The sequence below is a fragment of the Bison bison genome, unplaced genomic scaffold, assembly GCF_000754665.1.
Source record: "Bison bison bison isolate TAMUID 2011002044 unplaced genomic scaffold, Bison_UMD1.0 scf7180017864280, whole genome shotgun sequence".
NCBI lineage: Eukaryota > Metazoa > Chordata > Mammalia > Artiodactyla > Bovidae > Bison > Bison bison.
In genome coordinates, this window is record NW_011494852.1 from 5,719,127 (window position 1) to 5,741,848 (window position 22,722).

At 38.8% G+C, this 22,722-nt stretch overlaps 1 protein-coding gene across 1 annotated transcript in view; it reads left to right on the forward strand.

Moving 5' to 3' along the window:
* LOC104995430 (zinc finger protein 420-like) overlaps positions 1-18,391 on the forward strand; it is a 54,173-nt gene extending 35,782 nt beyond the window's left edge. Inside the window, 4 exon segments of the mRNA XM_010849304.1 lie at positions 15,487-15,966; positions 15,969-16,274; positions 16,428-16,514; positions 18,381-18,391. Of these exon segments, the coding sequence (XP_010847606.1) occupies positions 15,487-15,966; positions 15,969-16,274; positions 16,428-16,514; positions 18,381-18,391 (884 nt within the window).
* The last annotated feature ends 4,331 nt before the right edge of the window (positions 18,392-22,722 follow it).

The following is a 22,722-nucleotide window of genomic DNA, read 5'->3' on the forward strand; positions in this document are numbered from 1 at the left end:
TTTGGGGGGCTCCAAAATCACTGCAGATGGTGACTGCAGCCATGAAATTAAAAGACACTTACTCCTTGGAAGGAAAGTTATGACCAACCTAGATAGCATATTCAAAAGCAGAGACATTACTTTGCCAACAAAGGTCCATCTAGTCAAGGCTATGGTTTTCCTGTGGTCATGTATAGATGTGAGAGTTGGACTGTGAAGAAGGCTGAGCGCCGAAGAATTGATGCTTTTGAACTGTGGTGTTGGAGAAGACTCTTGAGAGTCCCTTGGACTGCAAGGAGATCCAACCAGTCCATTCTGAAGGAGATCAGCCGTGGGATTTCTTTGGAAGGAATGATGCTAAAGCTGAAACTCCAGTATTTTGGCCACCTCATGCGAAGAGTTGACTCATTGGAAAAGACTCTGATGCTGGGAGGGATTGCGGGCAAGAGGAGAAGGGGATGACAGAGGATGAGATGGCTGGATGGCATCAGTGACTCGATGGACGTGAGTCTCGGTGAACTCTGGGAGTTGGTGATGGACAGGGAGGCCTGGCGTGCTGTGATTCATGGGGTTGCAAAGAGTCTGACTGAGCGACTGATCTGATCTGATCTGATCAGGAATTTCTATGCTTGAGACGTGGTGGAAACTTGTGTTGGGAAAATAACTTCAATTTAATGCTTCTATATCTGTCCCCTTGTTCATTTTTCTTCACTTAAGATAGAAAATGTTATGAAACTTACCCAATATCCCCTTTTAGTCCTGGGTACTTTTTTCCAATTCCAGATATTAATGGGACCCCTGAGTCTTAGATTATCTGGCTCTCAAGGAAGGAATAAATAATCAACTAACTGAATATGATTTTGATGCGATCTAGTTCTCCTGATGTTTAACATGACATGATGATGTATGCCCCTTCCAGAAAAGAATTACTATAGACCGCAATTCCTGAAGTCAGTGTTCTTGAAAAGGACCCAAAGCTACTCTATTCTTGTTTACAATGAGAATACACTAAAAGGTAGTCTCACTTTATCCAATAAGACCTGGAAACATGGCTTTGCCACTAAACAGTGTAACTTGTATCTGTTTTGATCTCAGAAGCTTCAGTTCTAAAATGGAAATACAGGAACTTCCCTGGTGGTTCAGTGGTTGAGAATCCACCTCCTAATGCAGAAACACGGGTTCGATCCCTGGTTGGGGAAGATACCACAAGCCACGGGGAAACCAAGTCCCTGCACCACAACTACTGAAGCCAGGGAGCCCTTGAACCCACCAGCGGCAAGAGAAGCCGTCACAATGAGAAGCAGAAGCACAGCAACTAGAGAAAGCCTCGTGGGCAACAATGAAGGTGCAAAGCAATGAAGAAGACCTAACAGCCAAAAATGAAATAAATGATTAAAAACAAAATAAGATGGAAATATGCTAAGCATCTGTAACATTTCAGGTGTAACTGGAATTTTAGAAAGATGTGTGCACTCCAACATGCATACACACACAAATACACACACAAACGTACAGCATGGGTAGATTATGAACCCATGTTCGGGTGCTTACCTGTCAGGCGCTCTATGACCTTGGGCGTCCCATCACTGACTCAACAGGGTGGACCTTCACACATAGTCCTGAGCCCTCGTAAAATATGATCTCTGCAGTCATCTCTTCAGAATTCAGTGCGGTGCCAAGCCACTGGGGGTCGCCTCTTCCTAACCCTGGGAACCACTCAGCTTAGCCTCGGCCTCAGGTCGGACCGAGAGCTGCGGGCAGAGATAAGCGGTGCGCACGCGCAGTCCGGTGGTCTCAGAATTCTCCGGGCGGGCTGGGAGCGGCGGCTTAGCTTTGGGACTTCCTAAGCCAGACCGTAGCTCCCACAGTCGACGAGGTGTCTTCGACCTCAGGTATTTTTTCCGTGCCCCTGTTGCGCGCTGCGCGCGAGTGGCGCCTTTCCGAGGAAGAATCCGGCATGAGTCGCCGCAGAAACGACTGTGCACAGGTAGCCCGAGCCGGAGGAAGGCGGTGAGTGGAGGTGAGTGGAATTTCTGGAGGCGCTCCAAGCGTGGGCGCCCCGAGCGCCGTCGTAGGAATCCCCCAGCCCCCTCGGTCCTGTGGGCGCTTGAGCAGCGGGGAGGGTGGTTGCAGCCCTGAGAGAAAGTCTGGACGGCTGCGTGGCTGTGAGAGGCCTTGCTCCGTGCGAAGGGCCACGGGGCAGTTCCACGGCGGTGGGTGCCATTTCGAGCCCGGACGAGGTGCCTGGTTATCCTTGCCTGACGGGGATCAAAGGTGCATGTCCTTTATGTGAACGTGAATTGCGGTAGCCTCGTGGTGAATATCTCAGTGACCCATGGCTCTGAGCTCCCTCCTGCTTCCTCTCCTGTCAGCACCTACGACTGCCACAGAGAAATCACTCCAAGTGGGAAACCAGATGCTAAGCCCTCGATGAAGGGTTTTGGTAAGAAGGTACAGACTGGCTTTTAGTATGGGAATTTTAAATTAGGGATTGTCCCCGAGTCACGATTCTAGGAAGGAATGGATAGACTCTAAGAATGGGGTTCCTTCCTGGGACAGTTGTTTCTGGGTTCATTGGTACATTTGAGGATGACAACGTTTCTTGAGCTGTGAAGACATTAACCTACTGTGAGCACCCTCTTCTTATTTCATTTTGGTTTTCTGTATGAGGTCGCAACCGATGGAGCCACAGAGGGTGTATTGTAATAAATAATAAATACTCAGCGTGTGGTGACTCTGATTATTTCCCTGCAGGTTTCTGTAGCTAAGAAGCAAGAAAAATGTCAGGTTAATTATGACTTGTGTTTGCTAGTTAAGCGACTGAGCCAGAATTCAGTTGACTAGTTCTTAACCAAAGTTCTTTTGCTTGAATTTATGGGTATAGAGGGAACCATAACTCCCCAAATTTTATAGATAATCGCTATATATATTTGTAATTTCCATTTTTCAAAGGTGTACACAATTCAAAAGATTTAGACCTGGGTTTTTATCTAGAATAAAAATTTGTTGTATCTTGGGAGAGTTTTGTACAAAATTAGTGATCAAGATAATGAGAATGATTAAGAAACTCCCATGACATCCATGAGACTATATTATGTAGATAATAAAATTTCTGTTTATGAAACTTATTCGTAATAAGGAAAAATGGCCATGATATAATGTTAAATCATCTTCATATGGGATTTTCTTGATAGTTCAGTGGCTAAGACTCCTAGCTCCCAATGCTGGAGCCCCCCAACCCCCTTTACATCCCTGGTTGGGAAACTAGATCCCACACGCTGCAACTAAGACCTGCTGAATACAAATAAATATTTTAAAAAATCATCTTCTTCATAGTTGTAGATAATGATACCCAAGAAAATTTAAAATTACATATGGCATTCATTTTTTTAAATAGGGGATAATCCTTGCAAAAGGATCCCCCTTCCTGCAACATTTAGATGGTTTATAGTCTTCAAAACAGCCCTCTTTTGTAGGTGGTATTCTTATCCCTTTCTTTGCTGATGTTATAGTTAACATGGGCACTGAGATATTTTTAACTCACAGCTTAAAGTTCGTTTTCAATTCCTGAAAGTCCAACAACATAGCTTGTGTCTTAATTTCAACAGTATATTATATTATACATTATCCATGCCTTTTCTTCTTTTTTTAATCCATTATGCCGGTCTCTTTTAAGTGAACAGTTTAATCCATTTAAATTTGAAGTACTTACTGATTAGGAGGGACTTATGCCATTTTACCATTTGTTTTCTGTGTGTCTTGTCTTTTTTATTTCTTGATCCCTCCATTCCTGCCTTCTTTTTGTGTTTAATTGATTGTGCTGTCCTGTTTGATTATCCTGTTTCATTTCTTTTTCTCTATTTTTTAGTTGTTTTCTTAATTGTTATCTTGAGGTATTTATAATGAGCATCTTAAATTTATGACAGCCGAGTTTGAATTAATACCAGCCTAACTTTAATAGTATACAACAAATCTGCTTTTTGTTTGTTTGGGGTGTGTGTGTGTGTGTGTGTGTGTGTGTGTGTTTTAGTACACTGTGGGTATAGCTCAGTGGTAGAGCATTTGACTGCATACTTTTGAAACCTACCTTGGTCTTCACTGAGTCAATATTGTTTTCCATCATTTCATATGGATTAATTATTAAGGAAACCTTAAGAAAGGCAATGACAAAGAATGCTCAAACTACTGCACAATTGCACTCATCTCACATGCTAGTAAAGTTATGCTTAAAATTCTCCAAGCCAGGCTTCAGCAATACATGAACCGTGCACTTCCAGATGTTCAAGCTGGTTTTAGAAAAGGCAGAGGAACCAGAGGTCAAATTGCCACCATCGGCTGGATCATTGAAAAAGCAAGAGAGTTCCAGAAAAACATCTGTTTCTGCTTTATTGACTATGCCAAAGCCTTTGACTGTGTGGATCACAATAAACTGTGGAAAATTCTGAAAGAGATGGGAATGCCAGACCACCTGACCTGCCTCTTGAGAAACCTATATGCAGGTCAGGAAGCAACAGTTAGAACTGGACATGGAGCAACAGACTGGTTCCAAATAGGAAAAGGAGTATGCATCAAGCCTGTATATTGTCACCCCGCTTATTTAACTTATATGCAGAGTACATCATTGGAAACACTGGGCTGGATGAAGCACAAGCTGGAATCGAGATTGCCGGGAGAAATATCAATAACCTCAGATATGCAGATGACACCATGCTTATGACAGAAAGTGAAGAAGAACTAAAGAGCCTCTTGATGAAAGTGAAAGAAGAGAGTGAAAAAGTTAGCTTAAAGCTCAACATTCAGAAAACTAAGATCATAGCATCCAGTCCCATCACTTCATGGCAACTAGATGGAGAAATAGTGGAAACAGTGGCTGACTTTATTTTCTGGGTCCAAAATCACTGCAGATGGTGATTGCAGCCATGAAATTAAAAGACGCTTACTCCTTGGAAGGGAAGTTACGACCAACCTAGATAGCATATTAAAAAGCAGAGACATTACTTTGCCAACAAAGGTCCATCTAGTCAAGGCTATGGTTTTTCCAGTGGTCATGTATGGATGTGAGAGTTGAACTACAAAGAAAGCTGAGCGCTGAAGAATTGATGCTTTTGAACTGTGGTGTTGGAGAAGACTCTTGAGAGTCCCTTGGGCTTCAAGGAGACCCAACCAGTCCATCCTAAAGGAGATCAGTCCTGGGTGTTCATTGAAAGGACTGATTTGGCTACCTCATGCGAAGAGCTGACTTATTGGAAAAGAGCCTGATGCTGGGAAAAATTGAGGGCAGGAGGAGAAGGGGATGACAGAGGATAAGATGGTTGGATGACATCACCGACTCAATGGACATGGGCTTGGGTGAACTCCAGGAGCTGGTGATGGACAGGGAGGCCTGGCGTGGTGCAGTTCATGAGGTTGCAAAGAGTCGGACACGACTGAGCGACTGAACTGAACTGAACTGAGTGGGTCACCGTATTGCAAGCTGTCATATTTTTAACCTGTTGCCTGAGAGATAGTTATTTTTAATTTTTGCCTATCAAAAATTATTCTCTGATGAACATCCTTGTACACATGCTATTAAGTGCCTACAATATTGTAGATCTAGAAGTTGTAAGACTTGGGGTAATACAATCACTAGAAAGCCATAGTTGCTTCCTTTAAAATGCTTATTATCTAAAATGAGGTAAAATCTGAATAGGAGTAAGGTGGTGTGTTCCACTAATTTCAGTGGTCTGTTTCTCTGACTCTGCTTCTCTGTGTTGCTTGATATATTCAGATATTGTTCATAAATACTTATATTGGTCAATCTGATTGTTTTGTTGACAGTGTGTCTGGAATATTTCCCATATCCTTAAATATTTTCCCAACTTCACATTTGGTATCTACTTTGATTTATAACAGTGATGGTTTGTCATATATTTAACTAGTAAGTTTTGCTAGACTCAAAGTCCCGAACACTGACTTTCTATCTTCAAAGTCTTAACCAACTTCATATAAAGCCACAAAAGAGGTCCTTATTAGGATGGTAGTCTTGGAAGGTGGGAATAGAAGGAAGAGGATCTGCTCTGAGCAAAACTGCATTGCCCACTTCTAGGTCTGCATCTTCCTCACCAAAATGATACAGTGCCAGAAAACTTCCTGCTGACATATCTGGGTCTGGCAGAAATGCCTCTGTGCTATGACTTTGTTCCTGGGATTTGGCAGAAGAAGTGGGTTTATCTAGAATCCTAATCTACCCAAATCATGTGTGATGGTAAATAGTTTGGAACCTGGAATGGAAGATTATAATGTTATTAACTTATGTTCTGTTGGGAACACCAAACTGATCTCAAGGTCTTTCTCTTCCACCAGCTCTGGCTTTCTGGACATGTGCTTTTCTGTTAGAGGAACCTTGAGGACTAATCCAGTCTTGCAGGTCTAAAACCATTGTTCATGTAAGTTGATGTTTCTCTCCTTCTTGGAATATGTGTATTTTTTAGATCATTTGAGTATTTTCATTAATTTTTCTAAAGTTTACTACCCAAAGAGGTTCCTCAGATAAGCTGCCTCCCAGCTTTTGTTCTAGTGAAATGTGGTACATAATTACCCAGCATCCTCTCAATGTGCCTCAGTCTAAACTAACTAGTGTTGGTGTTGCTGTCACGCAAAGCTGGGTGTCAGATGAGCTGCAGGGCAGTGCAGCCGGGCAGTGAGGTAAGCTGTTTGGCCTTTAACCCTTCCTCCTTGGTTAAGGAAATGACCAACCAGTACAGTGTTCTCTTCAGACAAGAGCACACCCATGATGATGCCATCTGATCAGTTGCCTGAGGGTCAAACAAAGAAGACTCTGAGACAGTGGTCATAGGATCCCTGGATGACCAAGTGAAGGTCTGGAAATGGCGTGATGAGAAACTGGACCTACAGTGGAATCTGGAGAGCCCTCAGCTGAGTGTGTTTTTTGTGGACTTTAGCCACACCCTACCCATTGCTGCATCCCATTCTCTTGATGCTCATATTCTTCTCTGGCAGTTGGAAAAGAGCAAATAAATAAAGTCTGTAGATGCAGGACCTGTGGATGCATGGACTTTGGCCTTTTCTCCCGATTCCCAGAATCTGTCCACAAGAACTCATGTGGGGAAAGTGAACATTTTTGATGTGGAAAGTGGGAAAAATGAGTATTCTTTGGACATAAGAGGAAAATTCATTCTTAGTATTGCATATTGTCCTGATGGGAAGTTTCTGGCCAGTAGAGCCATAGGTGGAATCATCAGTATTTTTGATATCACAACTGGGAAACTTCTGCATATACTAGAAGGTCATGATATGCCCATTCGCTCCTTGACTTTTTCCCTGGAGTCACAGATCCTTGTAATTGCTTTGGATGATGGCTCCGTCAAGATCTGTGACATACAACACACCAGCTTGGCTGGCACATTGAGTGTCCCTGCATCCTGGGTGCTGAACGTTGCATTTTGTCCTGGTGACACACACTTGGTTTCCAGTTGATCTGACAAAAGTGTAAAAGTTTGGGATGTTGGAATGAGGACTTGTGTTCACACCTTCTTTGATCATCAGGATCAAGTCTGGGAAGTAAAATACAATGGAAATGGCTCAAAAATTGTGTCTGTTAGAGAAATGACCAGGAAATTCACAATATGATTGTCTAATTTAAAGGTCAAAGTCTTCCAGACTAATGCTACAAAGGGAATGTATAGATTGAGCATGACATCCCTTACCTTTCTGGCTTGTTTAAAAGAAATAGCATTTATTGTAGCAAAAACTTTTGTAGATACATATAAATCTTTTCATGTTTTATTGTAAATGCCATTCATACTTTAACATAAAGTGTTCTTAATGCAAAAAAAAAACAAAAAAAAAACAAAAACAAAAAAACTAGTGTTAATGTTATTACTAAGAAAGTACCCAACATGTCTTACATGCCCATTTTTCTATCAAGGGCAGTGTTGAAGGAGTGAAGGAGATAAGTCCATTAAAGATTTGTCTTTGTAATTTTCCAGATGTAAGATTCCAGAAATTTGGAAGATAAGACAGAAATTTGGTATTGAATGACTTAAATCTCAGTGAATAGTAGTATCTCATAGTTTATGTGAATTAGTGTATATACATGATTGAGATTTGCAAACTTGGAGGTCATGGATCTTGGCAAGAAATCCCTGAAAGGTAAATATCAAGATATTCTGTTGTTGAATGGAACATACTAAATTTGGATGACATATTTCAACATCCTTCCTCAATATTCTTTAACTCTACCTATTAGTTATCTACTGTTGCATAACATATTATTCTGACACTTAGTAGCTTAAAGCAGTAAGTGTTTATCTCATGATTTCACTGGTTGAGAAATCTGGACATGGCTTAGTTTGGCTCTAGTTCTCTTTACACTAGTTCTCTTGCAAGGCTATTAAGTTGTTGGGTAGAGTTGCAGTCATCTTAAGGCCAATATTGGGTGTATCCTCTTCTGAGCTCACTCAGATGGTTCCAAGATACAGTTTCTCATGGGAGAATTGGAGGCCACCCCTGGTTGAGCAAGTGAGACATCAAAAGAGGCAAACAACATGAAAGTCTTAGTCTGCAATCTGCCATCACAAATAACATTTCACCACTTTAATCATATTGTGTTTATTAAAAACAAGTCACTCAATTCAGCTCATACACATGTGAAGGAGAGTACATAAGGGCATAAATACCAGAAGATGATCATTGGTAGCCTAAGTAATTACTCAGCACAAGCCAAGTGTTCAGTGATAGACATTAGATGGCAGTAAAAAGAAAATGTATCATCATAAGTAGTAAGTGAATACAGAATCATAGGATTGGAGAAGACCTTACAAATGCTGTGCCTCCTAAATGTTGTTCACTTAAATCTGATGTATACATAAGATATAATGTGCCAAAAATTAGGTGGATTTATTTTTTTAAAAACTATAAGATCTGACATAGTGAAGCATTTAATAATTGAGGAAATTCTCAATTTTATATAAACTGTATTTTCTAAATTGGGACTTTATACTGCATTTAAAAAAATAACTGATTAAATTTTCTCTTCTTTAAAAGGCAAAAATTTTCCTTGACAGCTCACGTTTACTGAGAATTTACGTGACAGATACCAATCAGGCATTATCCTCATGTTCACTATTTAATAACCAAATGTTATTATTTTATCTGTTGTTAAATGGTTCAGATACTTAAGAACAAGCCAGGAAATTTTGTCTATTTCAGCAAGCTTCTTCAAAAATACCTATATATTCTGCTTCAGTCCCCTCACGTATTATAGATTTTTAGCCTGTGTACTTGCCATATTGCTCTCTTCCTACAGTACAATCCTTATCTTCTCTCCTTCTGTGTTCAAAATATTCCTTTCATTTCCCCATTAATACATAGGTTTGCTGTTTCAGACATCGACATTCAGGGATGTGGCCATACACTTCTCCCAGCAGGAGTGGGAATGTCTCAACCCTGTTCAGAAGAACTTGTACCAGGATGTGATGATGGAGAACTATGATAACTTGGTCTCACTGGGTATGTTTATCAGCCTCAAGTGATTTAGAATAATTTAGAATCTGCTCTTTAAGATACGTATTTTTTTCCACTGTAATTTTTAGGGCTGCCTTTAGGAAACTAGTTAACACTTTCTTATTCTTTTTTACCAAGAAAGTGGTTTCAGCTTTGTCAGGTTGGAAATCACATCTGCATTAAATATCTTTATCCTCCCTCTCCTTCAGTTACATTCATACCTCCTCTGTTCTTAATTACAGTTGCCTTTCTTCCTTTATGAATAGGGTGTGGTTTAGAAATCTTTAGCATTTGTTATATATCATTGTCAAAGAATCCAAATTTCCTATTTATTTATGCTCGGAATTTCTATAGATGTTCCATTTTATTATCTGATCCCCTTGCAGAGAGATTGTCCGGACACAGGGTGCTAAATTGCTCTACTTGCTCTGAAAGAACCCCTACAATTTATATAGCAGTGGGTTAAATAAATGGAATTCATTGAAAACTGAAGAATATGCATTCTATTTTGGAGAAATTTTTTCTGTTTTGCTGTTGAAAGTTATAATCAATGAACATTGCATTTTAAATGGATTTAATATCCTACAGATAGGTCTTCTTGTGTACTCTTTGTAAAACAACAATATCTATAATGGTGTTAATAGCTAACATTGTGCTAAGTATTTAATAGGCAGGGCTCTAAGCATTTTATATACATATACATATCAACTTATTTTTTCCTCCTTACTATTCCCATTTTATAAGTGAGTACTGAGGCACAATGGGTTTAAGTGACTTTCCCAAGGTCAGATGCAACTGGAAGGTGCAAAAGCAGGAAGTGAACTAAGGTTCCAGGATCTGTATTTTCAACTAAGGTATTAATACATGCGTTCAGTAAAAAGAGGATATGTGAGTCTGTATGTATGTATTCATATATATATATATATATATATATCTCTCTTAAACTGACCCTTCCTGATTTCTTGTATTTCATTCCCTCACCATCTCTTCTAGAAAATCTTATTCAATGTTATTTTGACCTTTTAACTGAGCGATGTTTTCTTCTACATTATGTGCCATTTTTTTCTTTGTAAGCAGGACATTCCATTTCTAAGCCAGATGTGATTACATTATTGGAACAAGTAAAAGAGCCATGGATGGTTGTGACAGAAGAAACAAGAAGATGGTGTGCAGGTCAGTATAAGCAAGTCAAATTATGGGGCCACATCCATGTAAGTAAAAGCCCAGTTGTCAAGGAGACACACATTTGAAATATTGGCTTGGAAAGCTTCATTCATGTTGGAGAAAATACCTTTGATCTAAAGTGGAAATAAATGCTCTGCATGAACTACCCAGTGAATTTTATCTTTATTTCATTAACCACTCTCTTTGTTATTATTCTTACATTTTCCTCCCAGTTCACTGATGGGCACTGTCCTTCTTCTTCATGCACTTCTTATTTATTTATTTATTTGGCTGCACCAGGTCTTAGTTCTGGCATGAAGGATCTTTTTTTAGTTGCATCTTTAGTTGAGGCATGTGAACTCTTCTGCATGTGGAGTCCAGTTCCCTGACCAGGGATTGAACCTGGGTCCGTTGCTTTCAGAGCATGGAGTCTTAGCCACTGGACCAGCAGGGAAGTCCCCTTATGTACCTTTTAATATGTATTTTGGACTCAAATGTTTTCTACAACCTCTGGGGCACTTAGATTTGTAATATGGCTTCATTAACTAAAAATATATTTATTACTATATCTGGTTAATAAATGGAGTTTGTATTATATTGGGGAAGACAAATAGTAGATAAATAGCAAATAAGTAGATAAATAGCATCCCATAGTGAAACATAGTTTGAAGGAGACTACCAAGGATAAGGCAAATTTAGATAATGAGGTAAGATGGTCAGGAACCCTTCTCTGAGGAAGTGATATTTGAGCTGAGACATGGAGGGTAAGGGCCCGAGGCATTTGAGTATATGAGGAAGTCCATTACAAGAAGAATAAACAACACATAAAAAGGCCTGAAGATGAACATGAATGTTGTGTGTTAAGGAGTATGTGGCAGATCGGAATAGAGTTATTGAGGGTTAACTAACAAAACATGAAGTCAATATATTATGGCAGTTCAGGTAACTTAAGGTGTTATTAAGAAGAATTAAAATTGTTTTCTAAGATTATTTAAGAGCCATGATCTAATTAAAATTTTAATATATTTATATATTTTAATACATTATTTCAAAAATCTTATTATTTATGAGACTTAGAAGTCTAGATAAAAGAAATATAAAGTTATTAGTTTATTTACTTTCTCATATACTTTTTACATATTTGAAATTTTTTATTAAAAATTTTTGTCCTAATATTAATATATTGGAGTTTTTCTTATTTCTTTCTAGGTTAATATTCTGAAATTATTTTTTCTTTTATCTCTACTATGTTCCTGAGCTCTATCACTTCATTTCTGAGTTTTTCTAATTCTGATTTATGTTCTTTCAGCTCTTATAGCATATCAGAAAATTCAGAACACTTAATACTGTTAAGATGGCAACACTATCCCAAATTCTGTTGCTCAGTTGCTTAGTTGTGTGACTCTTTGTGACCCTATGGACTGTAGCCTGCCAGGCTCCTCTGTCCATGGGATTCTCCAGGCAAGAATACTGGAGTAGGTTGCCATTTCCTTCTCCAGGGGAACTTCCTGACCCAGGGATTGAACCAGCGTCTTGCATTGGCAGGCAGATTCTTGACCACTGAGGCACCAGGGAAGACTCTTTAAACCATAATTTTAAAATTCTTTTTCAGGAACTGCATATGTCTGCTCTTCTTTAGAGTTGGTTTCTGGCACTTTGTATTGGTCCTTTGATTTCCCTGTTTCTCTGTATCCCTTGTGATTTTTCACTGAGATTTTGGCTTTGTGGAAAGAGCCACTTCTTGCAGTCTTTACAGACTGCCCTACTACCTTCACCAGTAAGCCCAACCAGGGGTCCTGGAACCTGTCAACCACCTTTTCTTGGGATGCATCTTCTTTGGGGTTGTGTGTATGCTTTTATTTTAGTATAAATGGATGCTTCTGACATCTTAATTTCCTGTTTCTTCTGAGGACCTTTTAGTTTCTCTTGTATTCCTCTACCCTTGATCTTTTGCTCCTCCTGGTGCCTGCCCATGGAAATGCATATTCTTTGCCACCCTAACATGCTGCAGTACTCAACTGGGTTTTCAGTGGCCTCCAATGTGATGCACAAACTATGCCACCATTCTCACTGGCAAACCAAGCCAGATAAGACAAAAACCAGTTCCTTGGGCAGCCCCCAGAGAAGGCAGAATGTTGGACACAAGTTCCACGTTTTTCCTGTCCTGAGGAAGGAGCCAGAAATTAGGAGTAGGTGGGCTTCCCAGGTGGCTCAGTTGGTAAAGCATCCACCTGCTAATGCAGGAGATGCAACAGACTCAGGTTCAATTCCTGGATCGGGAAGACTCCCTGAAGGAGGAAATGGCAACCCACTCCAGTATTCTTGCCTGGGAAATCCCATGGACAGAGGAGCCTGGTGGGATGCTATCCATAGGGTCACAAAAAGTAGGACATAACTGAACAACTGAGCATGGCACATATTCTTCCCATGACACCTCAGTATACTGGGTGGCAAGAGGGACTTGGGCAAGCAAACTGTAAACAAGCAAACTTCTTGGCTGTCTTTTCTTTTGTTTATAATTTATCTGAGTGCTAGAGCCCCTTAACTAGTTTTTAGAGTAAAGATATTTTGGTACATGTAATCCTGCTGATTCAGTATCTCTTGGGGAGAACGAGGGGCTGTATCTTTATAGTTCACTCTTCCTAATGTCCTGTCTTCCTTTGTTTTAGGTCTTCTGTTTCCATTTCCTGCTTTGTACCGGAGTACTGAAATATTTCTTTAGTATTCATTTTAGTTTTTCTCTTGGCATTTTGACTATTTCTCTTTGAATATTTGTTTTTAGTGTATGTTATGGGGGTTACAGTATAAAATATACCTAAGCTTACACAGTCTATTTTTTCAAATATTGTAGCATTTCTTGTAAAATGAAAAAACCTGTAGCTTCAATACGTTTATACTTACCTTTTGCTTTATATTGTAACTGTCATGTTTATCACATTTACATATATTGAAAACACCACCAGACTGTTAAAAGTTTTGCTTTCCAGTCAAATATATCTGAAATAACTTAAGGAAATAAATGACCTTAATATATTTACCTAGATATTTAACTTTCATGTTGCCATCTTTCATTCCTAAAGATTCTATCAGTGTAAATAACTTCCTGTAGTAATTTTTTTTCAATCAGTTTTCTGCCTCAATCTATCTCCTTTCCTTTTCAGATTTTATTTGCATCTTTACATATATTACTGCGATAACTTCTATACATCTGTCATGTTTACTTTTTCCTCTGTCATTTCCATTCTGCCATAAGCTCTCCAGCATTTTTTTTCTCAAACGTTAAACTTTTTATTTTGTATTGAGGTATAGCCAATTAACAATGTTGTGGTAGTTTCAACAATGTTGTGGTAGTTTTGCCCTGGCTGAGCAAAGGGACTCAGCCATACATATACATGTATCCATTCTCCCCAGCATTTTAGAAGTTACTTATTGTAGTTCTATAGTTGTAATGTTTTCCTTTATGTGGTTTATTTTTTTCTGTGTTGTCTCAGCATCTGTGATTTATCTTTTACCTTGAGAGGGGATCACATTTTTGTTGTTGTTCTTTTTACAATTAATAATTTTTAAGTTATTTTTTGGACATTGTGAGTGCTGTGTTGTGTTGAAACGTTTACATGTTGATACTTTTATTTTAGCAAGTAATTGACGCAATCAAATTTAGGCTACATGTTATGTCCTGCTGTTTGGGGGCAGTAGTATAATTCTCTGGTTCTGGGCTTAGCTATACTGGTTTGTGTCCTTTTCATGCATACACGATTCATGTTTAGGCTAAGATTTGTACGTGTTTCCTCCCCATATTAGGGAACCTTCTCTCAGCGTTTCCTTTCTAGGCTTCCTCCCTCACTGTCCTCTTTGGTAGTACTCCTTACTGCGATTCTTGCAGTAGGAAATATGCTGGGGTTTCTTTGTAACTCAGTTTTGCCCCAGTGTACTTGCGGCCAACCCATACTGCAAAGCTATGAGTGACAGAGAAAGTGGCAAGGAGCAGTCTAGTGGGGGTCGTTCTTGAAGGTTTTACTTTGCTCCACACTCCTTTTCCATTTAATTTACAGACCTCAGTGTTCGATTTTTTTATTTTGTTAAGCATTTTTAGTTCATATCAGTCAGAGAGGGAGATGATCTTGAAAGGGTTTACATCACCATGATGGTACTAGAACATATTCAGTTAAGGAGTTATTTAATGTGAATGTTTTTTAATTTATTTTCTAAATTATAAATAATAATAATTTTATTATTTATTTAATTTATTTTAATTTAATTTTTTTAATTTATTTTCTCTTGTATCATTATGGACTCATTGCTTTTTTTTTTTATTTGCTGGGTTTTAATATGTATTTATTTATTTATTCGGCTGCACTGGGCATGAGTTGTGCCATATGGCATCTAGTTCCCTGACCAATGATCAAACCCTTGCCCCCTGCATTAGGAGCCCAGAGTCTTAGCCACCAGGGAAATCTCTCATTGCCTTTTATCATATTTTACGTTCTATCACAATCATTTTTATGCTGCTGTTTTCACAGTTTTGGCCAGTAACACCTCTGTAAGTCTTTGATATAAAATGATACAAGAAAGTATATTAAATCACTCTAGTAAAGTATGATAAATGAGTTATGGAAACTGTCATTAATATTACACAATGTATAGCTGATTTTAGAGTTATCTAAAGTAATTTACTCTGATAAGTGATATTTTTAATTTAAAAGAATGTAGTGTAGAATATTCACTGTTCTTTGCCAAGGAAAATAAAATGTTTTTCTCTTTTAGATTTGAATTCAAGATATGAAATAATCAGCTGTGAAAATGTACATATTTATTAAAAACCTTCATCTCTTACTGTACATCAGAAAATTCATACTGGTGAGAAACCCTATGAATGTTACAAATGTGGTAAGGCCTTTAGTCAACACACAGACCTTATAATACATCAGAGAAGAATTTATACTGGTGAGAAACCCTATGAACGTAAGCAGTGTGGAAAGGCCTTTAGTGGTTCATCCAACTTTCTGCAACATCAGCTAATTCATAGTGGTGAAAAACCCTATGAATGCCATGAATGTGGGATGACCTTCAGTCTTAGTATAGGTCTTAGGGAACATCATAGAATTCATACTGGGGAGAAACCCTACAAATGTAAGGAATGTGGAAAGGCCTTTAGTCGTGCCTCACATCTTGTTCAACATGAGAGAATTCATTCTGGGGAGAAGCCCTATGAGTGTAAGGAATGTGGGATGACATTTAGTTATGGCTATCAACTCATTCCACATCAGCAAATGCATATTGGTATAAAACCCTTTGAATGTCGTGAATGTGGGAAGGCCTTTAGTCAGCTTCAGCACTTATTAAACATGAGAGAATTCATACTGGTGAGAAACCCTGTAAATGTGAAGAATGTGGGAAGGCCTTTATTAGAAGGCTAAGAATGCATCACATAATTCATACTGATGAGAAATCCTATGAATGTAAAGAATGTGGAAAGTCCTTTAATCACCCCTCAAACCTTGTTAGGCATAAGAGAATTCATACTTAAGAGAAACCATATCCGTGTAAAGAATGTTGGAAGGCCTTTAGTCACGTTGAAAGCCTTAGAATGCATCACAGAATTCACACTGGTGAGAAACCCCATCAATGTAAAGAGTGTGAGTAGTGGACATCAACTAATTACACAATGTAGATTTCATACTGAAAGGAAACCCTATAAATGTAAGGCATGTGGGAAGCCTTTAGTGTGTATGAACGACTTACTCGACCTCAGAGTATTCACAGTGGTGAAAGACCTTTAGAATGTAACAAATTTGGAAAATCATTTAGGCTTAGTTCAAGCCTTAAAGTGTATCAGAAAATTCATACTGGAGAGAAACATTACGAATGTAAGGACTGTGGAAAAGCATATATATGCAGTAGAGAATGTATAGTAAGTCATTGTATTTATAACACAGAAAAATTTTAAATGAAAAGAACATGGGAAAGCTTTTTAGATATGGTTCAATTCTTAAGGCATTAAATAATTTATACTGGTGAGAAGCCCTCAGAATGTAAATAATGTTTCAGATTTTTTAGTTATGACCCAAATGTTCAAATTCAGAAATTTACAGTTTATGTTTTTGTAACTCAGAAGGCCTTTACTAGCATTTCTCTATTTATGGATTCCCAGAATATTTATAATGTAGAATGATTCAGAGAATGTAGAAATGCCCTTGTTTTGCATGCTCTGTTTATAAAAGCTCTATCAGATCAGATCAGATCAGTCGCTCAGTCATGTCCGACTCTTTGCGACCCCATGAATCGCAGCACGCCAGGTCTCCCTGTCCATCACCAACTCCCGGAGTTCACTGAGACTCACGTCCATCGAGTCAGTGATGCCATCCAGCCATCTCATCCGCCCTAGTCAATTCTTGTTACATTTGAAAAAAAATAATGCCAAAGAAAATCCTTGTTGACCTAACAAATCTGAAAAAGACCATCCTGATTGCCATTTGATTTTTAGAGCCTCTGTGCAAGATATCTATCCCTGTGGTAGTCTTTTGTAAGTGATCATAATAGTACCTACATTGCTGCTGCTGCTGCTGCTAAGTTGCTTCAGTCGTGTCTGACTCTGTGCGACCCGATAGATGGGGCAGTGCTGTTATTGGAGTATAAAAAGCATGGAAAGCTATCTTTTAAGATAATATTTATTCAGTAAGGGTGTGGTGTGTGTGTGTGTTTAGTTGATAAGTCATGTCTGACTCTTGCGACCTCATGGACTGTAGCCCACCAGGCTTCTCTGTCCATGGGATTTCCCAAGTAAGAATACTGGAGCAGGTTACCTTTTCCTTCTCCAGGGGATCTTCTCTACCCAGGGATCAAGTATCTTGCATTGGCAGGCAGGTTGTTTACCACTGAGTGACCTGGAAACTTATAGGAAGCAATCAATACATCTAAAATTATTACAGTTTATTGATTATTAACCAAAATGATACTCTAATAAAAGTGTGGGTTTTTTCTGTGAAAAGTAATTAATACAGCTAAAAACATAGTTTAATAATTTAGAAATGTAACAGCAATCTTGAAACTGTTTTTTAACTTAAAAATTTTTCTATTAAAAATGTTAACATCAGATAAACGTTGGTGAATCTGGTCAAGAAAAATTATAAATGTTGCATTATAGCATTGTTAGTAAGAAAGGGGATTTAGCCATAAATATGGAAGAAAAAAGAATCAAAGGAAAACAACTCTTTTTTAAAAGGCAGCACTGTGGCACATAGTCAGGTAGGACTTAAAGAAGGAAATGATTTCTAACAGTCTTTCTAGTTCATTGCTGTATGGATTACATAATTATAACAAATCTATTAGAATAATAGGTCCTAAAAGTCAAAAGCTAAATGAGGTTTCCTTATGAAATTGAGCATAGAATATCCAAATATATTATGCGCCAACTAAAACTGAGAATCTACCAAAAGCATTATGTAATTAAAAATCATTTATCTAGAATATTCAAAACTTAACTATTCTTGTTTGATTTTAAATCTTGAATGATTTGATCCAACTTGAAGCAGTTGATCTAATACTTTCTATTTATTTGTTTATAATTAGAGGATAATTCCTTTGCAGTGTTGTGGTTCTGCTATACAGCAAAGTGAATCAGCTCTGTGTATACATGTATTCCCTCCCTCTGGACCTCTCTTTCACCCCGCCACCATCACACCCGTCTAGGTCATCACAGATTACTAAGCTAAGCTCCCTGTGCTGTACTGCAGATTTCCACTAAGCTATCTGTTTTATACATGGTAGTATGTGTATGTCTCCAGTCTGGTCCTTTCTAATGTTAGAGGTTAGCAAATGATTGCCCTGTGGGCCAGTCACCTATTTTCTAAAGTTTTATTGGAACACAGCCATATTCATTCACTTACATATTATCTAAAGCTGTAACAGAAAATGTATGCCCCATAAACCTAAAATATTTACTCTTGACCTTTAAGAACAAGTTTCCTGATCTTTGATCTAGATTCATTTGTTTTTCCTAATATTAATACTAAAAGGAACCTCTCTCCCACCCCATCAACACACCTACCTGACCATTTTTAAAATCAGGATACCTACTTTCAAGCACTTCCAACCAGATAAATGTCAGAAATTAGTCCTTTGAAATACCTTCCACTTTTTTTGGGGGGCAATGTCAAAGAAGTGCCAACAGAAAATTATATTGGTTTTGATAAAATATTGTGTATTTTTGCATAGTTGGTATTCAGCCATATAAAAGCATTGTTATCTGTCAAATAAGAATGATTCATGGAAATTACAAGTTATGCATTGTCAGCCCACCATCTATGATGTCAGTGTGATTGTCCCTTATAACCTATACCTCTCTAACCACTTGTTGCAGTTGGGGAATCCACTGTCCTATTCAGTTATTCACTGAATTCATCTGATGGTTAACATCATTGTCCCATACATGTTTTGTTGTTGTTCAGTCACTCAGTAGTGTCTGACTCTTTGCGACCCCATGGACTGCAGCACGCCAGACTTCCCTGTTCTTTACCATCTCCATGTTTAGGTTTTATAATTAAACATAATACAAGACAGAATAACTTGAATTCTGTAATAAAATAAGCCTGCAATAGCTCAGCATGGTACTTCTCCAAGTTACTATATACATAGTATATAATACATGTATTATTATATATTGTTGTTGTTAAGTCACTCAGTCGCTTCCAACTCTTTGCAACCCCATGAACTGTAGCACACCAGCCTTTCCTGTCCTTCATTATCTCTTGAGTTTTGCTCAGACTCAGGCTCATTGAGTCGATGATGCCATCCAACTATCATCCTCTGTCGCCCCTTTCTCCTCCTGCCCTCAATCTTTCCCAGCATCAGGGTCTTTTCCAGTGAATCAGCTCTTCGCATCAGGTGGCCAAAGGATTGGAGCTTCAGCTTCAGCATCAGTCCTTCCAATGAATATTCAGGATTTATTTCCTTTAGGATTGACTGGTTTGGTCTTGCAGCCCAAGGGACTCTCAAGGGTCTTATGCAGTACCACAGCATCAACTCTTCAGCACTCAGCCTTCATTATGGTCCAGACTGTCACATATGTTGGAGAAGGAAATGGCAACCCACTCCAGTATTCTTGCCTAGAGAATCTCAGGGACAGAGGAGCCTGGTGGGCTGCCATCTATGGGGTCGCACAGAGTTGAACACGACTGAAGCGACTTAGCAGCAGCAGCAGCTCACATACGTACATGACTACTAGAAAAACCATATCTTTGGCTAGACAGACCTTTGTCGACAAAATGATGTCTCTGCTTTGTAATATGCTGTCTAGGTGGGTTATAACTTTTCTTCCAAGAAGCAAGAGTCTTTTAATTCCATGGCTGCAATCACTGCCTGCAGTGATTTTGGAGCCTGAGAAAATAAAGTCTGTCACTATTTTCATTGTTTGCCCATCTATTTGCCATGAAGTGATGGAACCAGATGTCATCATCTTAGTTTTTTGAATGCTGAGTTTTAAGCCAGCTTTTTCACTCTCCTCTTTCACCTTTATCAATAGGCTCTTTAGTTCCTCTACCAAACATTTAAAGAGGAAGTAACACCAATCCTTCCCAAATAATTCAAAAATAGAAAAGGAGAGAACACTTTCACACTCATTTTATGAAGCCAGTGTTGCCTTGATACCAAAACCAGACAAAGACATTACAAGAAAAGAAAATTACAGGTCAGTATCCTTGATGGACATATATGTAGAAATCCTCAACAAAATGTTAGCAAACGGAATATAATACATTCAAAGTATACACCATGATCAAGTGAGATTTATTCCAAAAATGAGAGGATTGTTCAACATCCACAAATCAATTGATGTGATATACCACATTAACAACATGAAAAATAAAAATCATATGATCATCTCAGTAGATGCAAAAGAAAAGCATTTGACAAAATTCAACATCTATGATAAAAACAATGTGGGTATAGATGAGACATAGCTCAACATGATAAAGGATATGTATCAGAAGCCTGCAGCTAACATTGTACTCAATGGTGAGAGACTGAAAGCTTTTCCTGTTAAGATCAAAACAAGACAAGGATGTCTACTCCCACCACTTTTATTAAACAGTACTGGGAGTCAGCCAGAGCAATTAAGCAGGAAAAAGTAATAAAATGTTGTGAGAAGTTGGAAGAGAAGTAAAACTGTGCCTCTTTGTAGATAGTAAGGCATTATATAGGACACCACCAAAAAAAAAAAAAAAAACCTTAGAATTGATAAATGAATTCAGTAAAGTTAAAAGATGCAAAATCAATATCCAGAAATCTTGGACTCCCAGACCTCTCCCATGATATCTGACTCCTACTCCAGGGTCTCTTCCCAAAGCTCCCAAGCTTCTGATCGCCTGGGCTTCCAAGCTTTTGCTTAGATTCTGTCATCTCCCAGAAGACTCTGATAATTCTTACACCCAAGATCTTCTACTGAGCCTCTAAGCATCTTCATACTCTGGCATCTTCTTTGCTTTTGCTGGGCCTCTCCTTGAGCTCTGTCCCTTTTCTCAAGGTACCTCCAATCTCTCTTGAGGTTCCAGGCCCCTCGTCTAGCCTACAATTCCTTTCCTGTGCTCCCAATATGTTAAAATGGGCATAGGCAGGATCTCATTTGAACCTCATAATGAGCCCCATTTTTGCACATGATAAAACTGAGGATTAGAGAAGTGAAATCATTGACTTGAGATTACATTTTAAATTGAAAGGCAAGGATTCAAATCCTGTTTTGAATCTAGAACCTACATTTTTATCCCCATACTATATCTTATTAAAAATAGCTATCCATTAGAGGAAAAGGACTGAATTCCTGGAACTGAATTAAGCATTTCACTTAGGTAGACATTATTGTCACCATTTTACTTTGAGAAAACCAAAAACTAAGATTAAAGAACTAATAAATGGCAAAGCAAGGGCTAGAATTCTTCTGAATTCAAATTGATACACAGCCATTATTTCCCTGTTTATCCCTGTGATGTACATCAGAACACTGATTTGAATCAGAAATGGTGATGAATTTAAGTCAAGAACAAAGTTTAGACTCCCCTGGTGGCTCAGTGGTAAAGAATCTGCCTGCCAATGCAGGAGACACAGGTTCAATCCCTGGTCTGGGAAGATCCCACATGCCGTGGAGCAACTAAGCCACACCTACTGAGTCCTCCTGCTGCAAATACTGAAACCAGCATGCCTAAAACCCATGCTCCACAGAAAGAGAAGCCCACATATCAAAACTAGAGAGTAGCCCCCACTTGCTGCAACTTGAGAAAACCCACATGCAGCAATGAAGACCCAGCACAATCATAAATCTTTTAAAAGCAACATTTATAAAGGGACAAACTTGTGGGTCTTCTTTCCTTCCTCTCATATTAACACTAAATAAAAGTCCACCTGTACCAAACACTCCCTCCAAGATCTCTTGAGGAAAGGAAATTACAACCAAAGAATTTGAGTGAAGGACAGGCTTTCCTATCGAAAAGTGATCAAACACTGGCCCCTGCCCTCCAAGGGATGTATCCCACTAAATGGAAAACTGGTCCCTCTTCAGTTCAGTTGCTCAGTCGTGTCCAACTCTTTGTGACCCCATGGACTGCAGCACGCCAGGCCTCCCTGTCCATCACCAACTCCTGGAGTTTACTCAAACTCATGTCCATTGAGTCAGTGATGCCATCGAACCATCTTATCCTCTGTTATCCCCTTCTCCTCCTGCCTTCAATCTTTCCCAGCATCAGGGTCTTTTCCAATGAGTTAGTTCTTCGCATCAGCTGGCCAAAGTTTGGAGTTCCAGCATCAGCGTCAGTCCTTCCAATGGATATTGGAATGAATATTCCTTTGGGATGGACTGATTTCCTTTAGGATGGACTGATTTCCTTTAGGATGGACTGGTTGGATCTCCTTGCAGTCCAAGGGACTCTCGAGTCTTCTCCAACACCACAGTTCAAAAGCATCAATTCTTTGGCACTCAGCTTTCTTTATAGTCCAACTCTCACATCTGTACATGACTACTGGAAAAACCATAGCTTTGACTAGATGGACCTTTCTTGACAAAGTCGCGATATGCTGTCTGGGTTATAC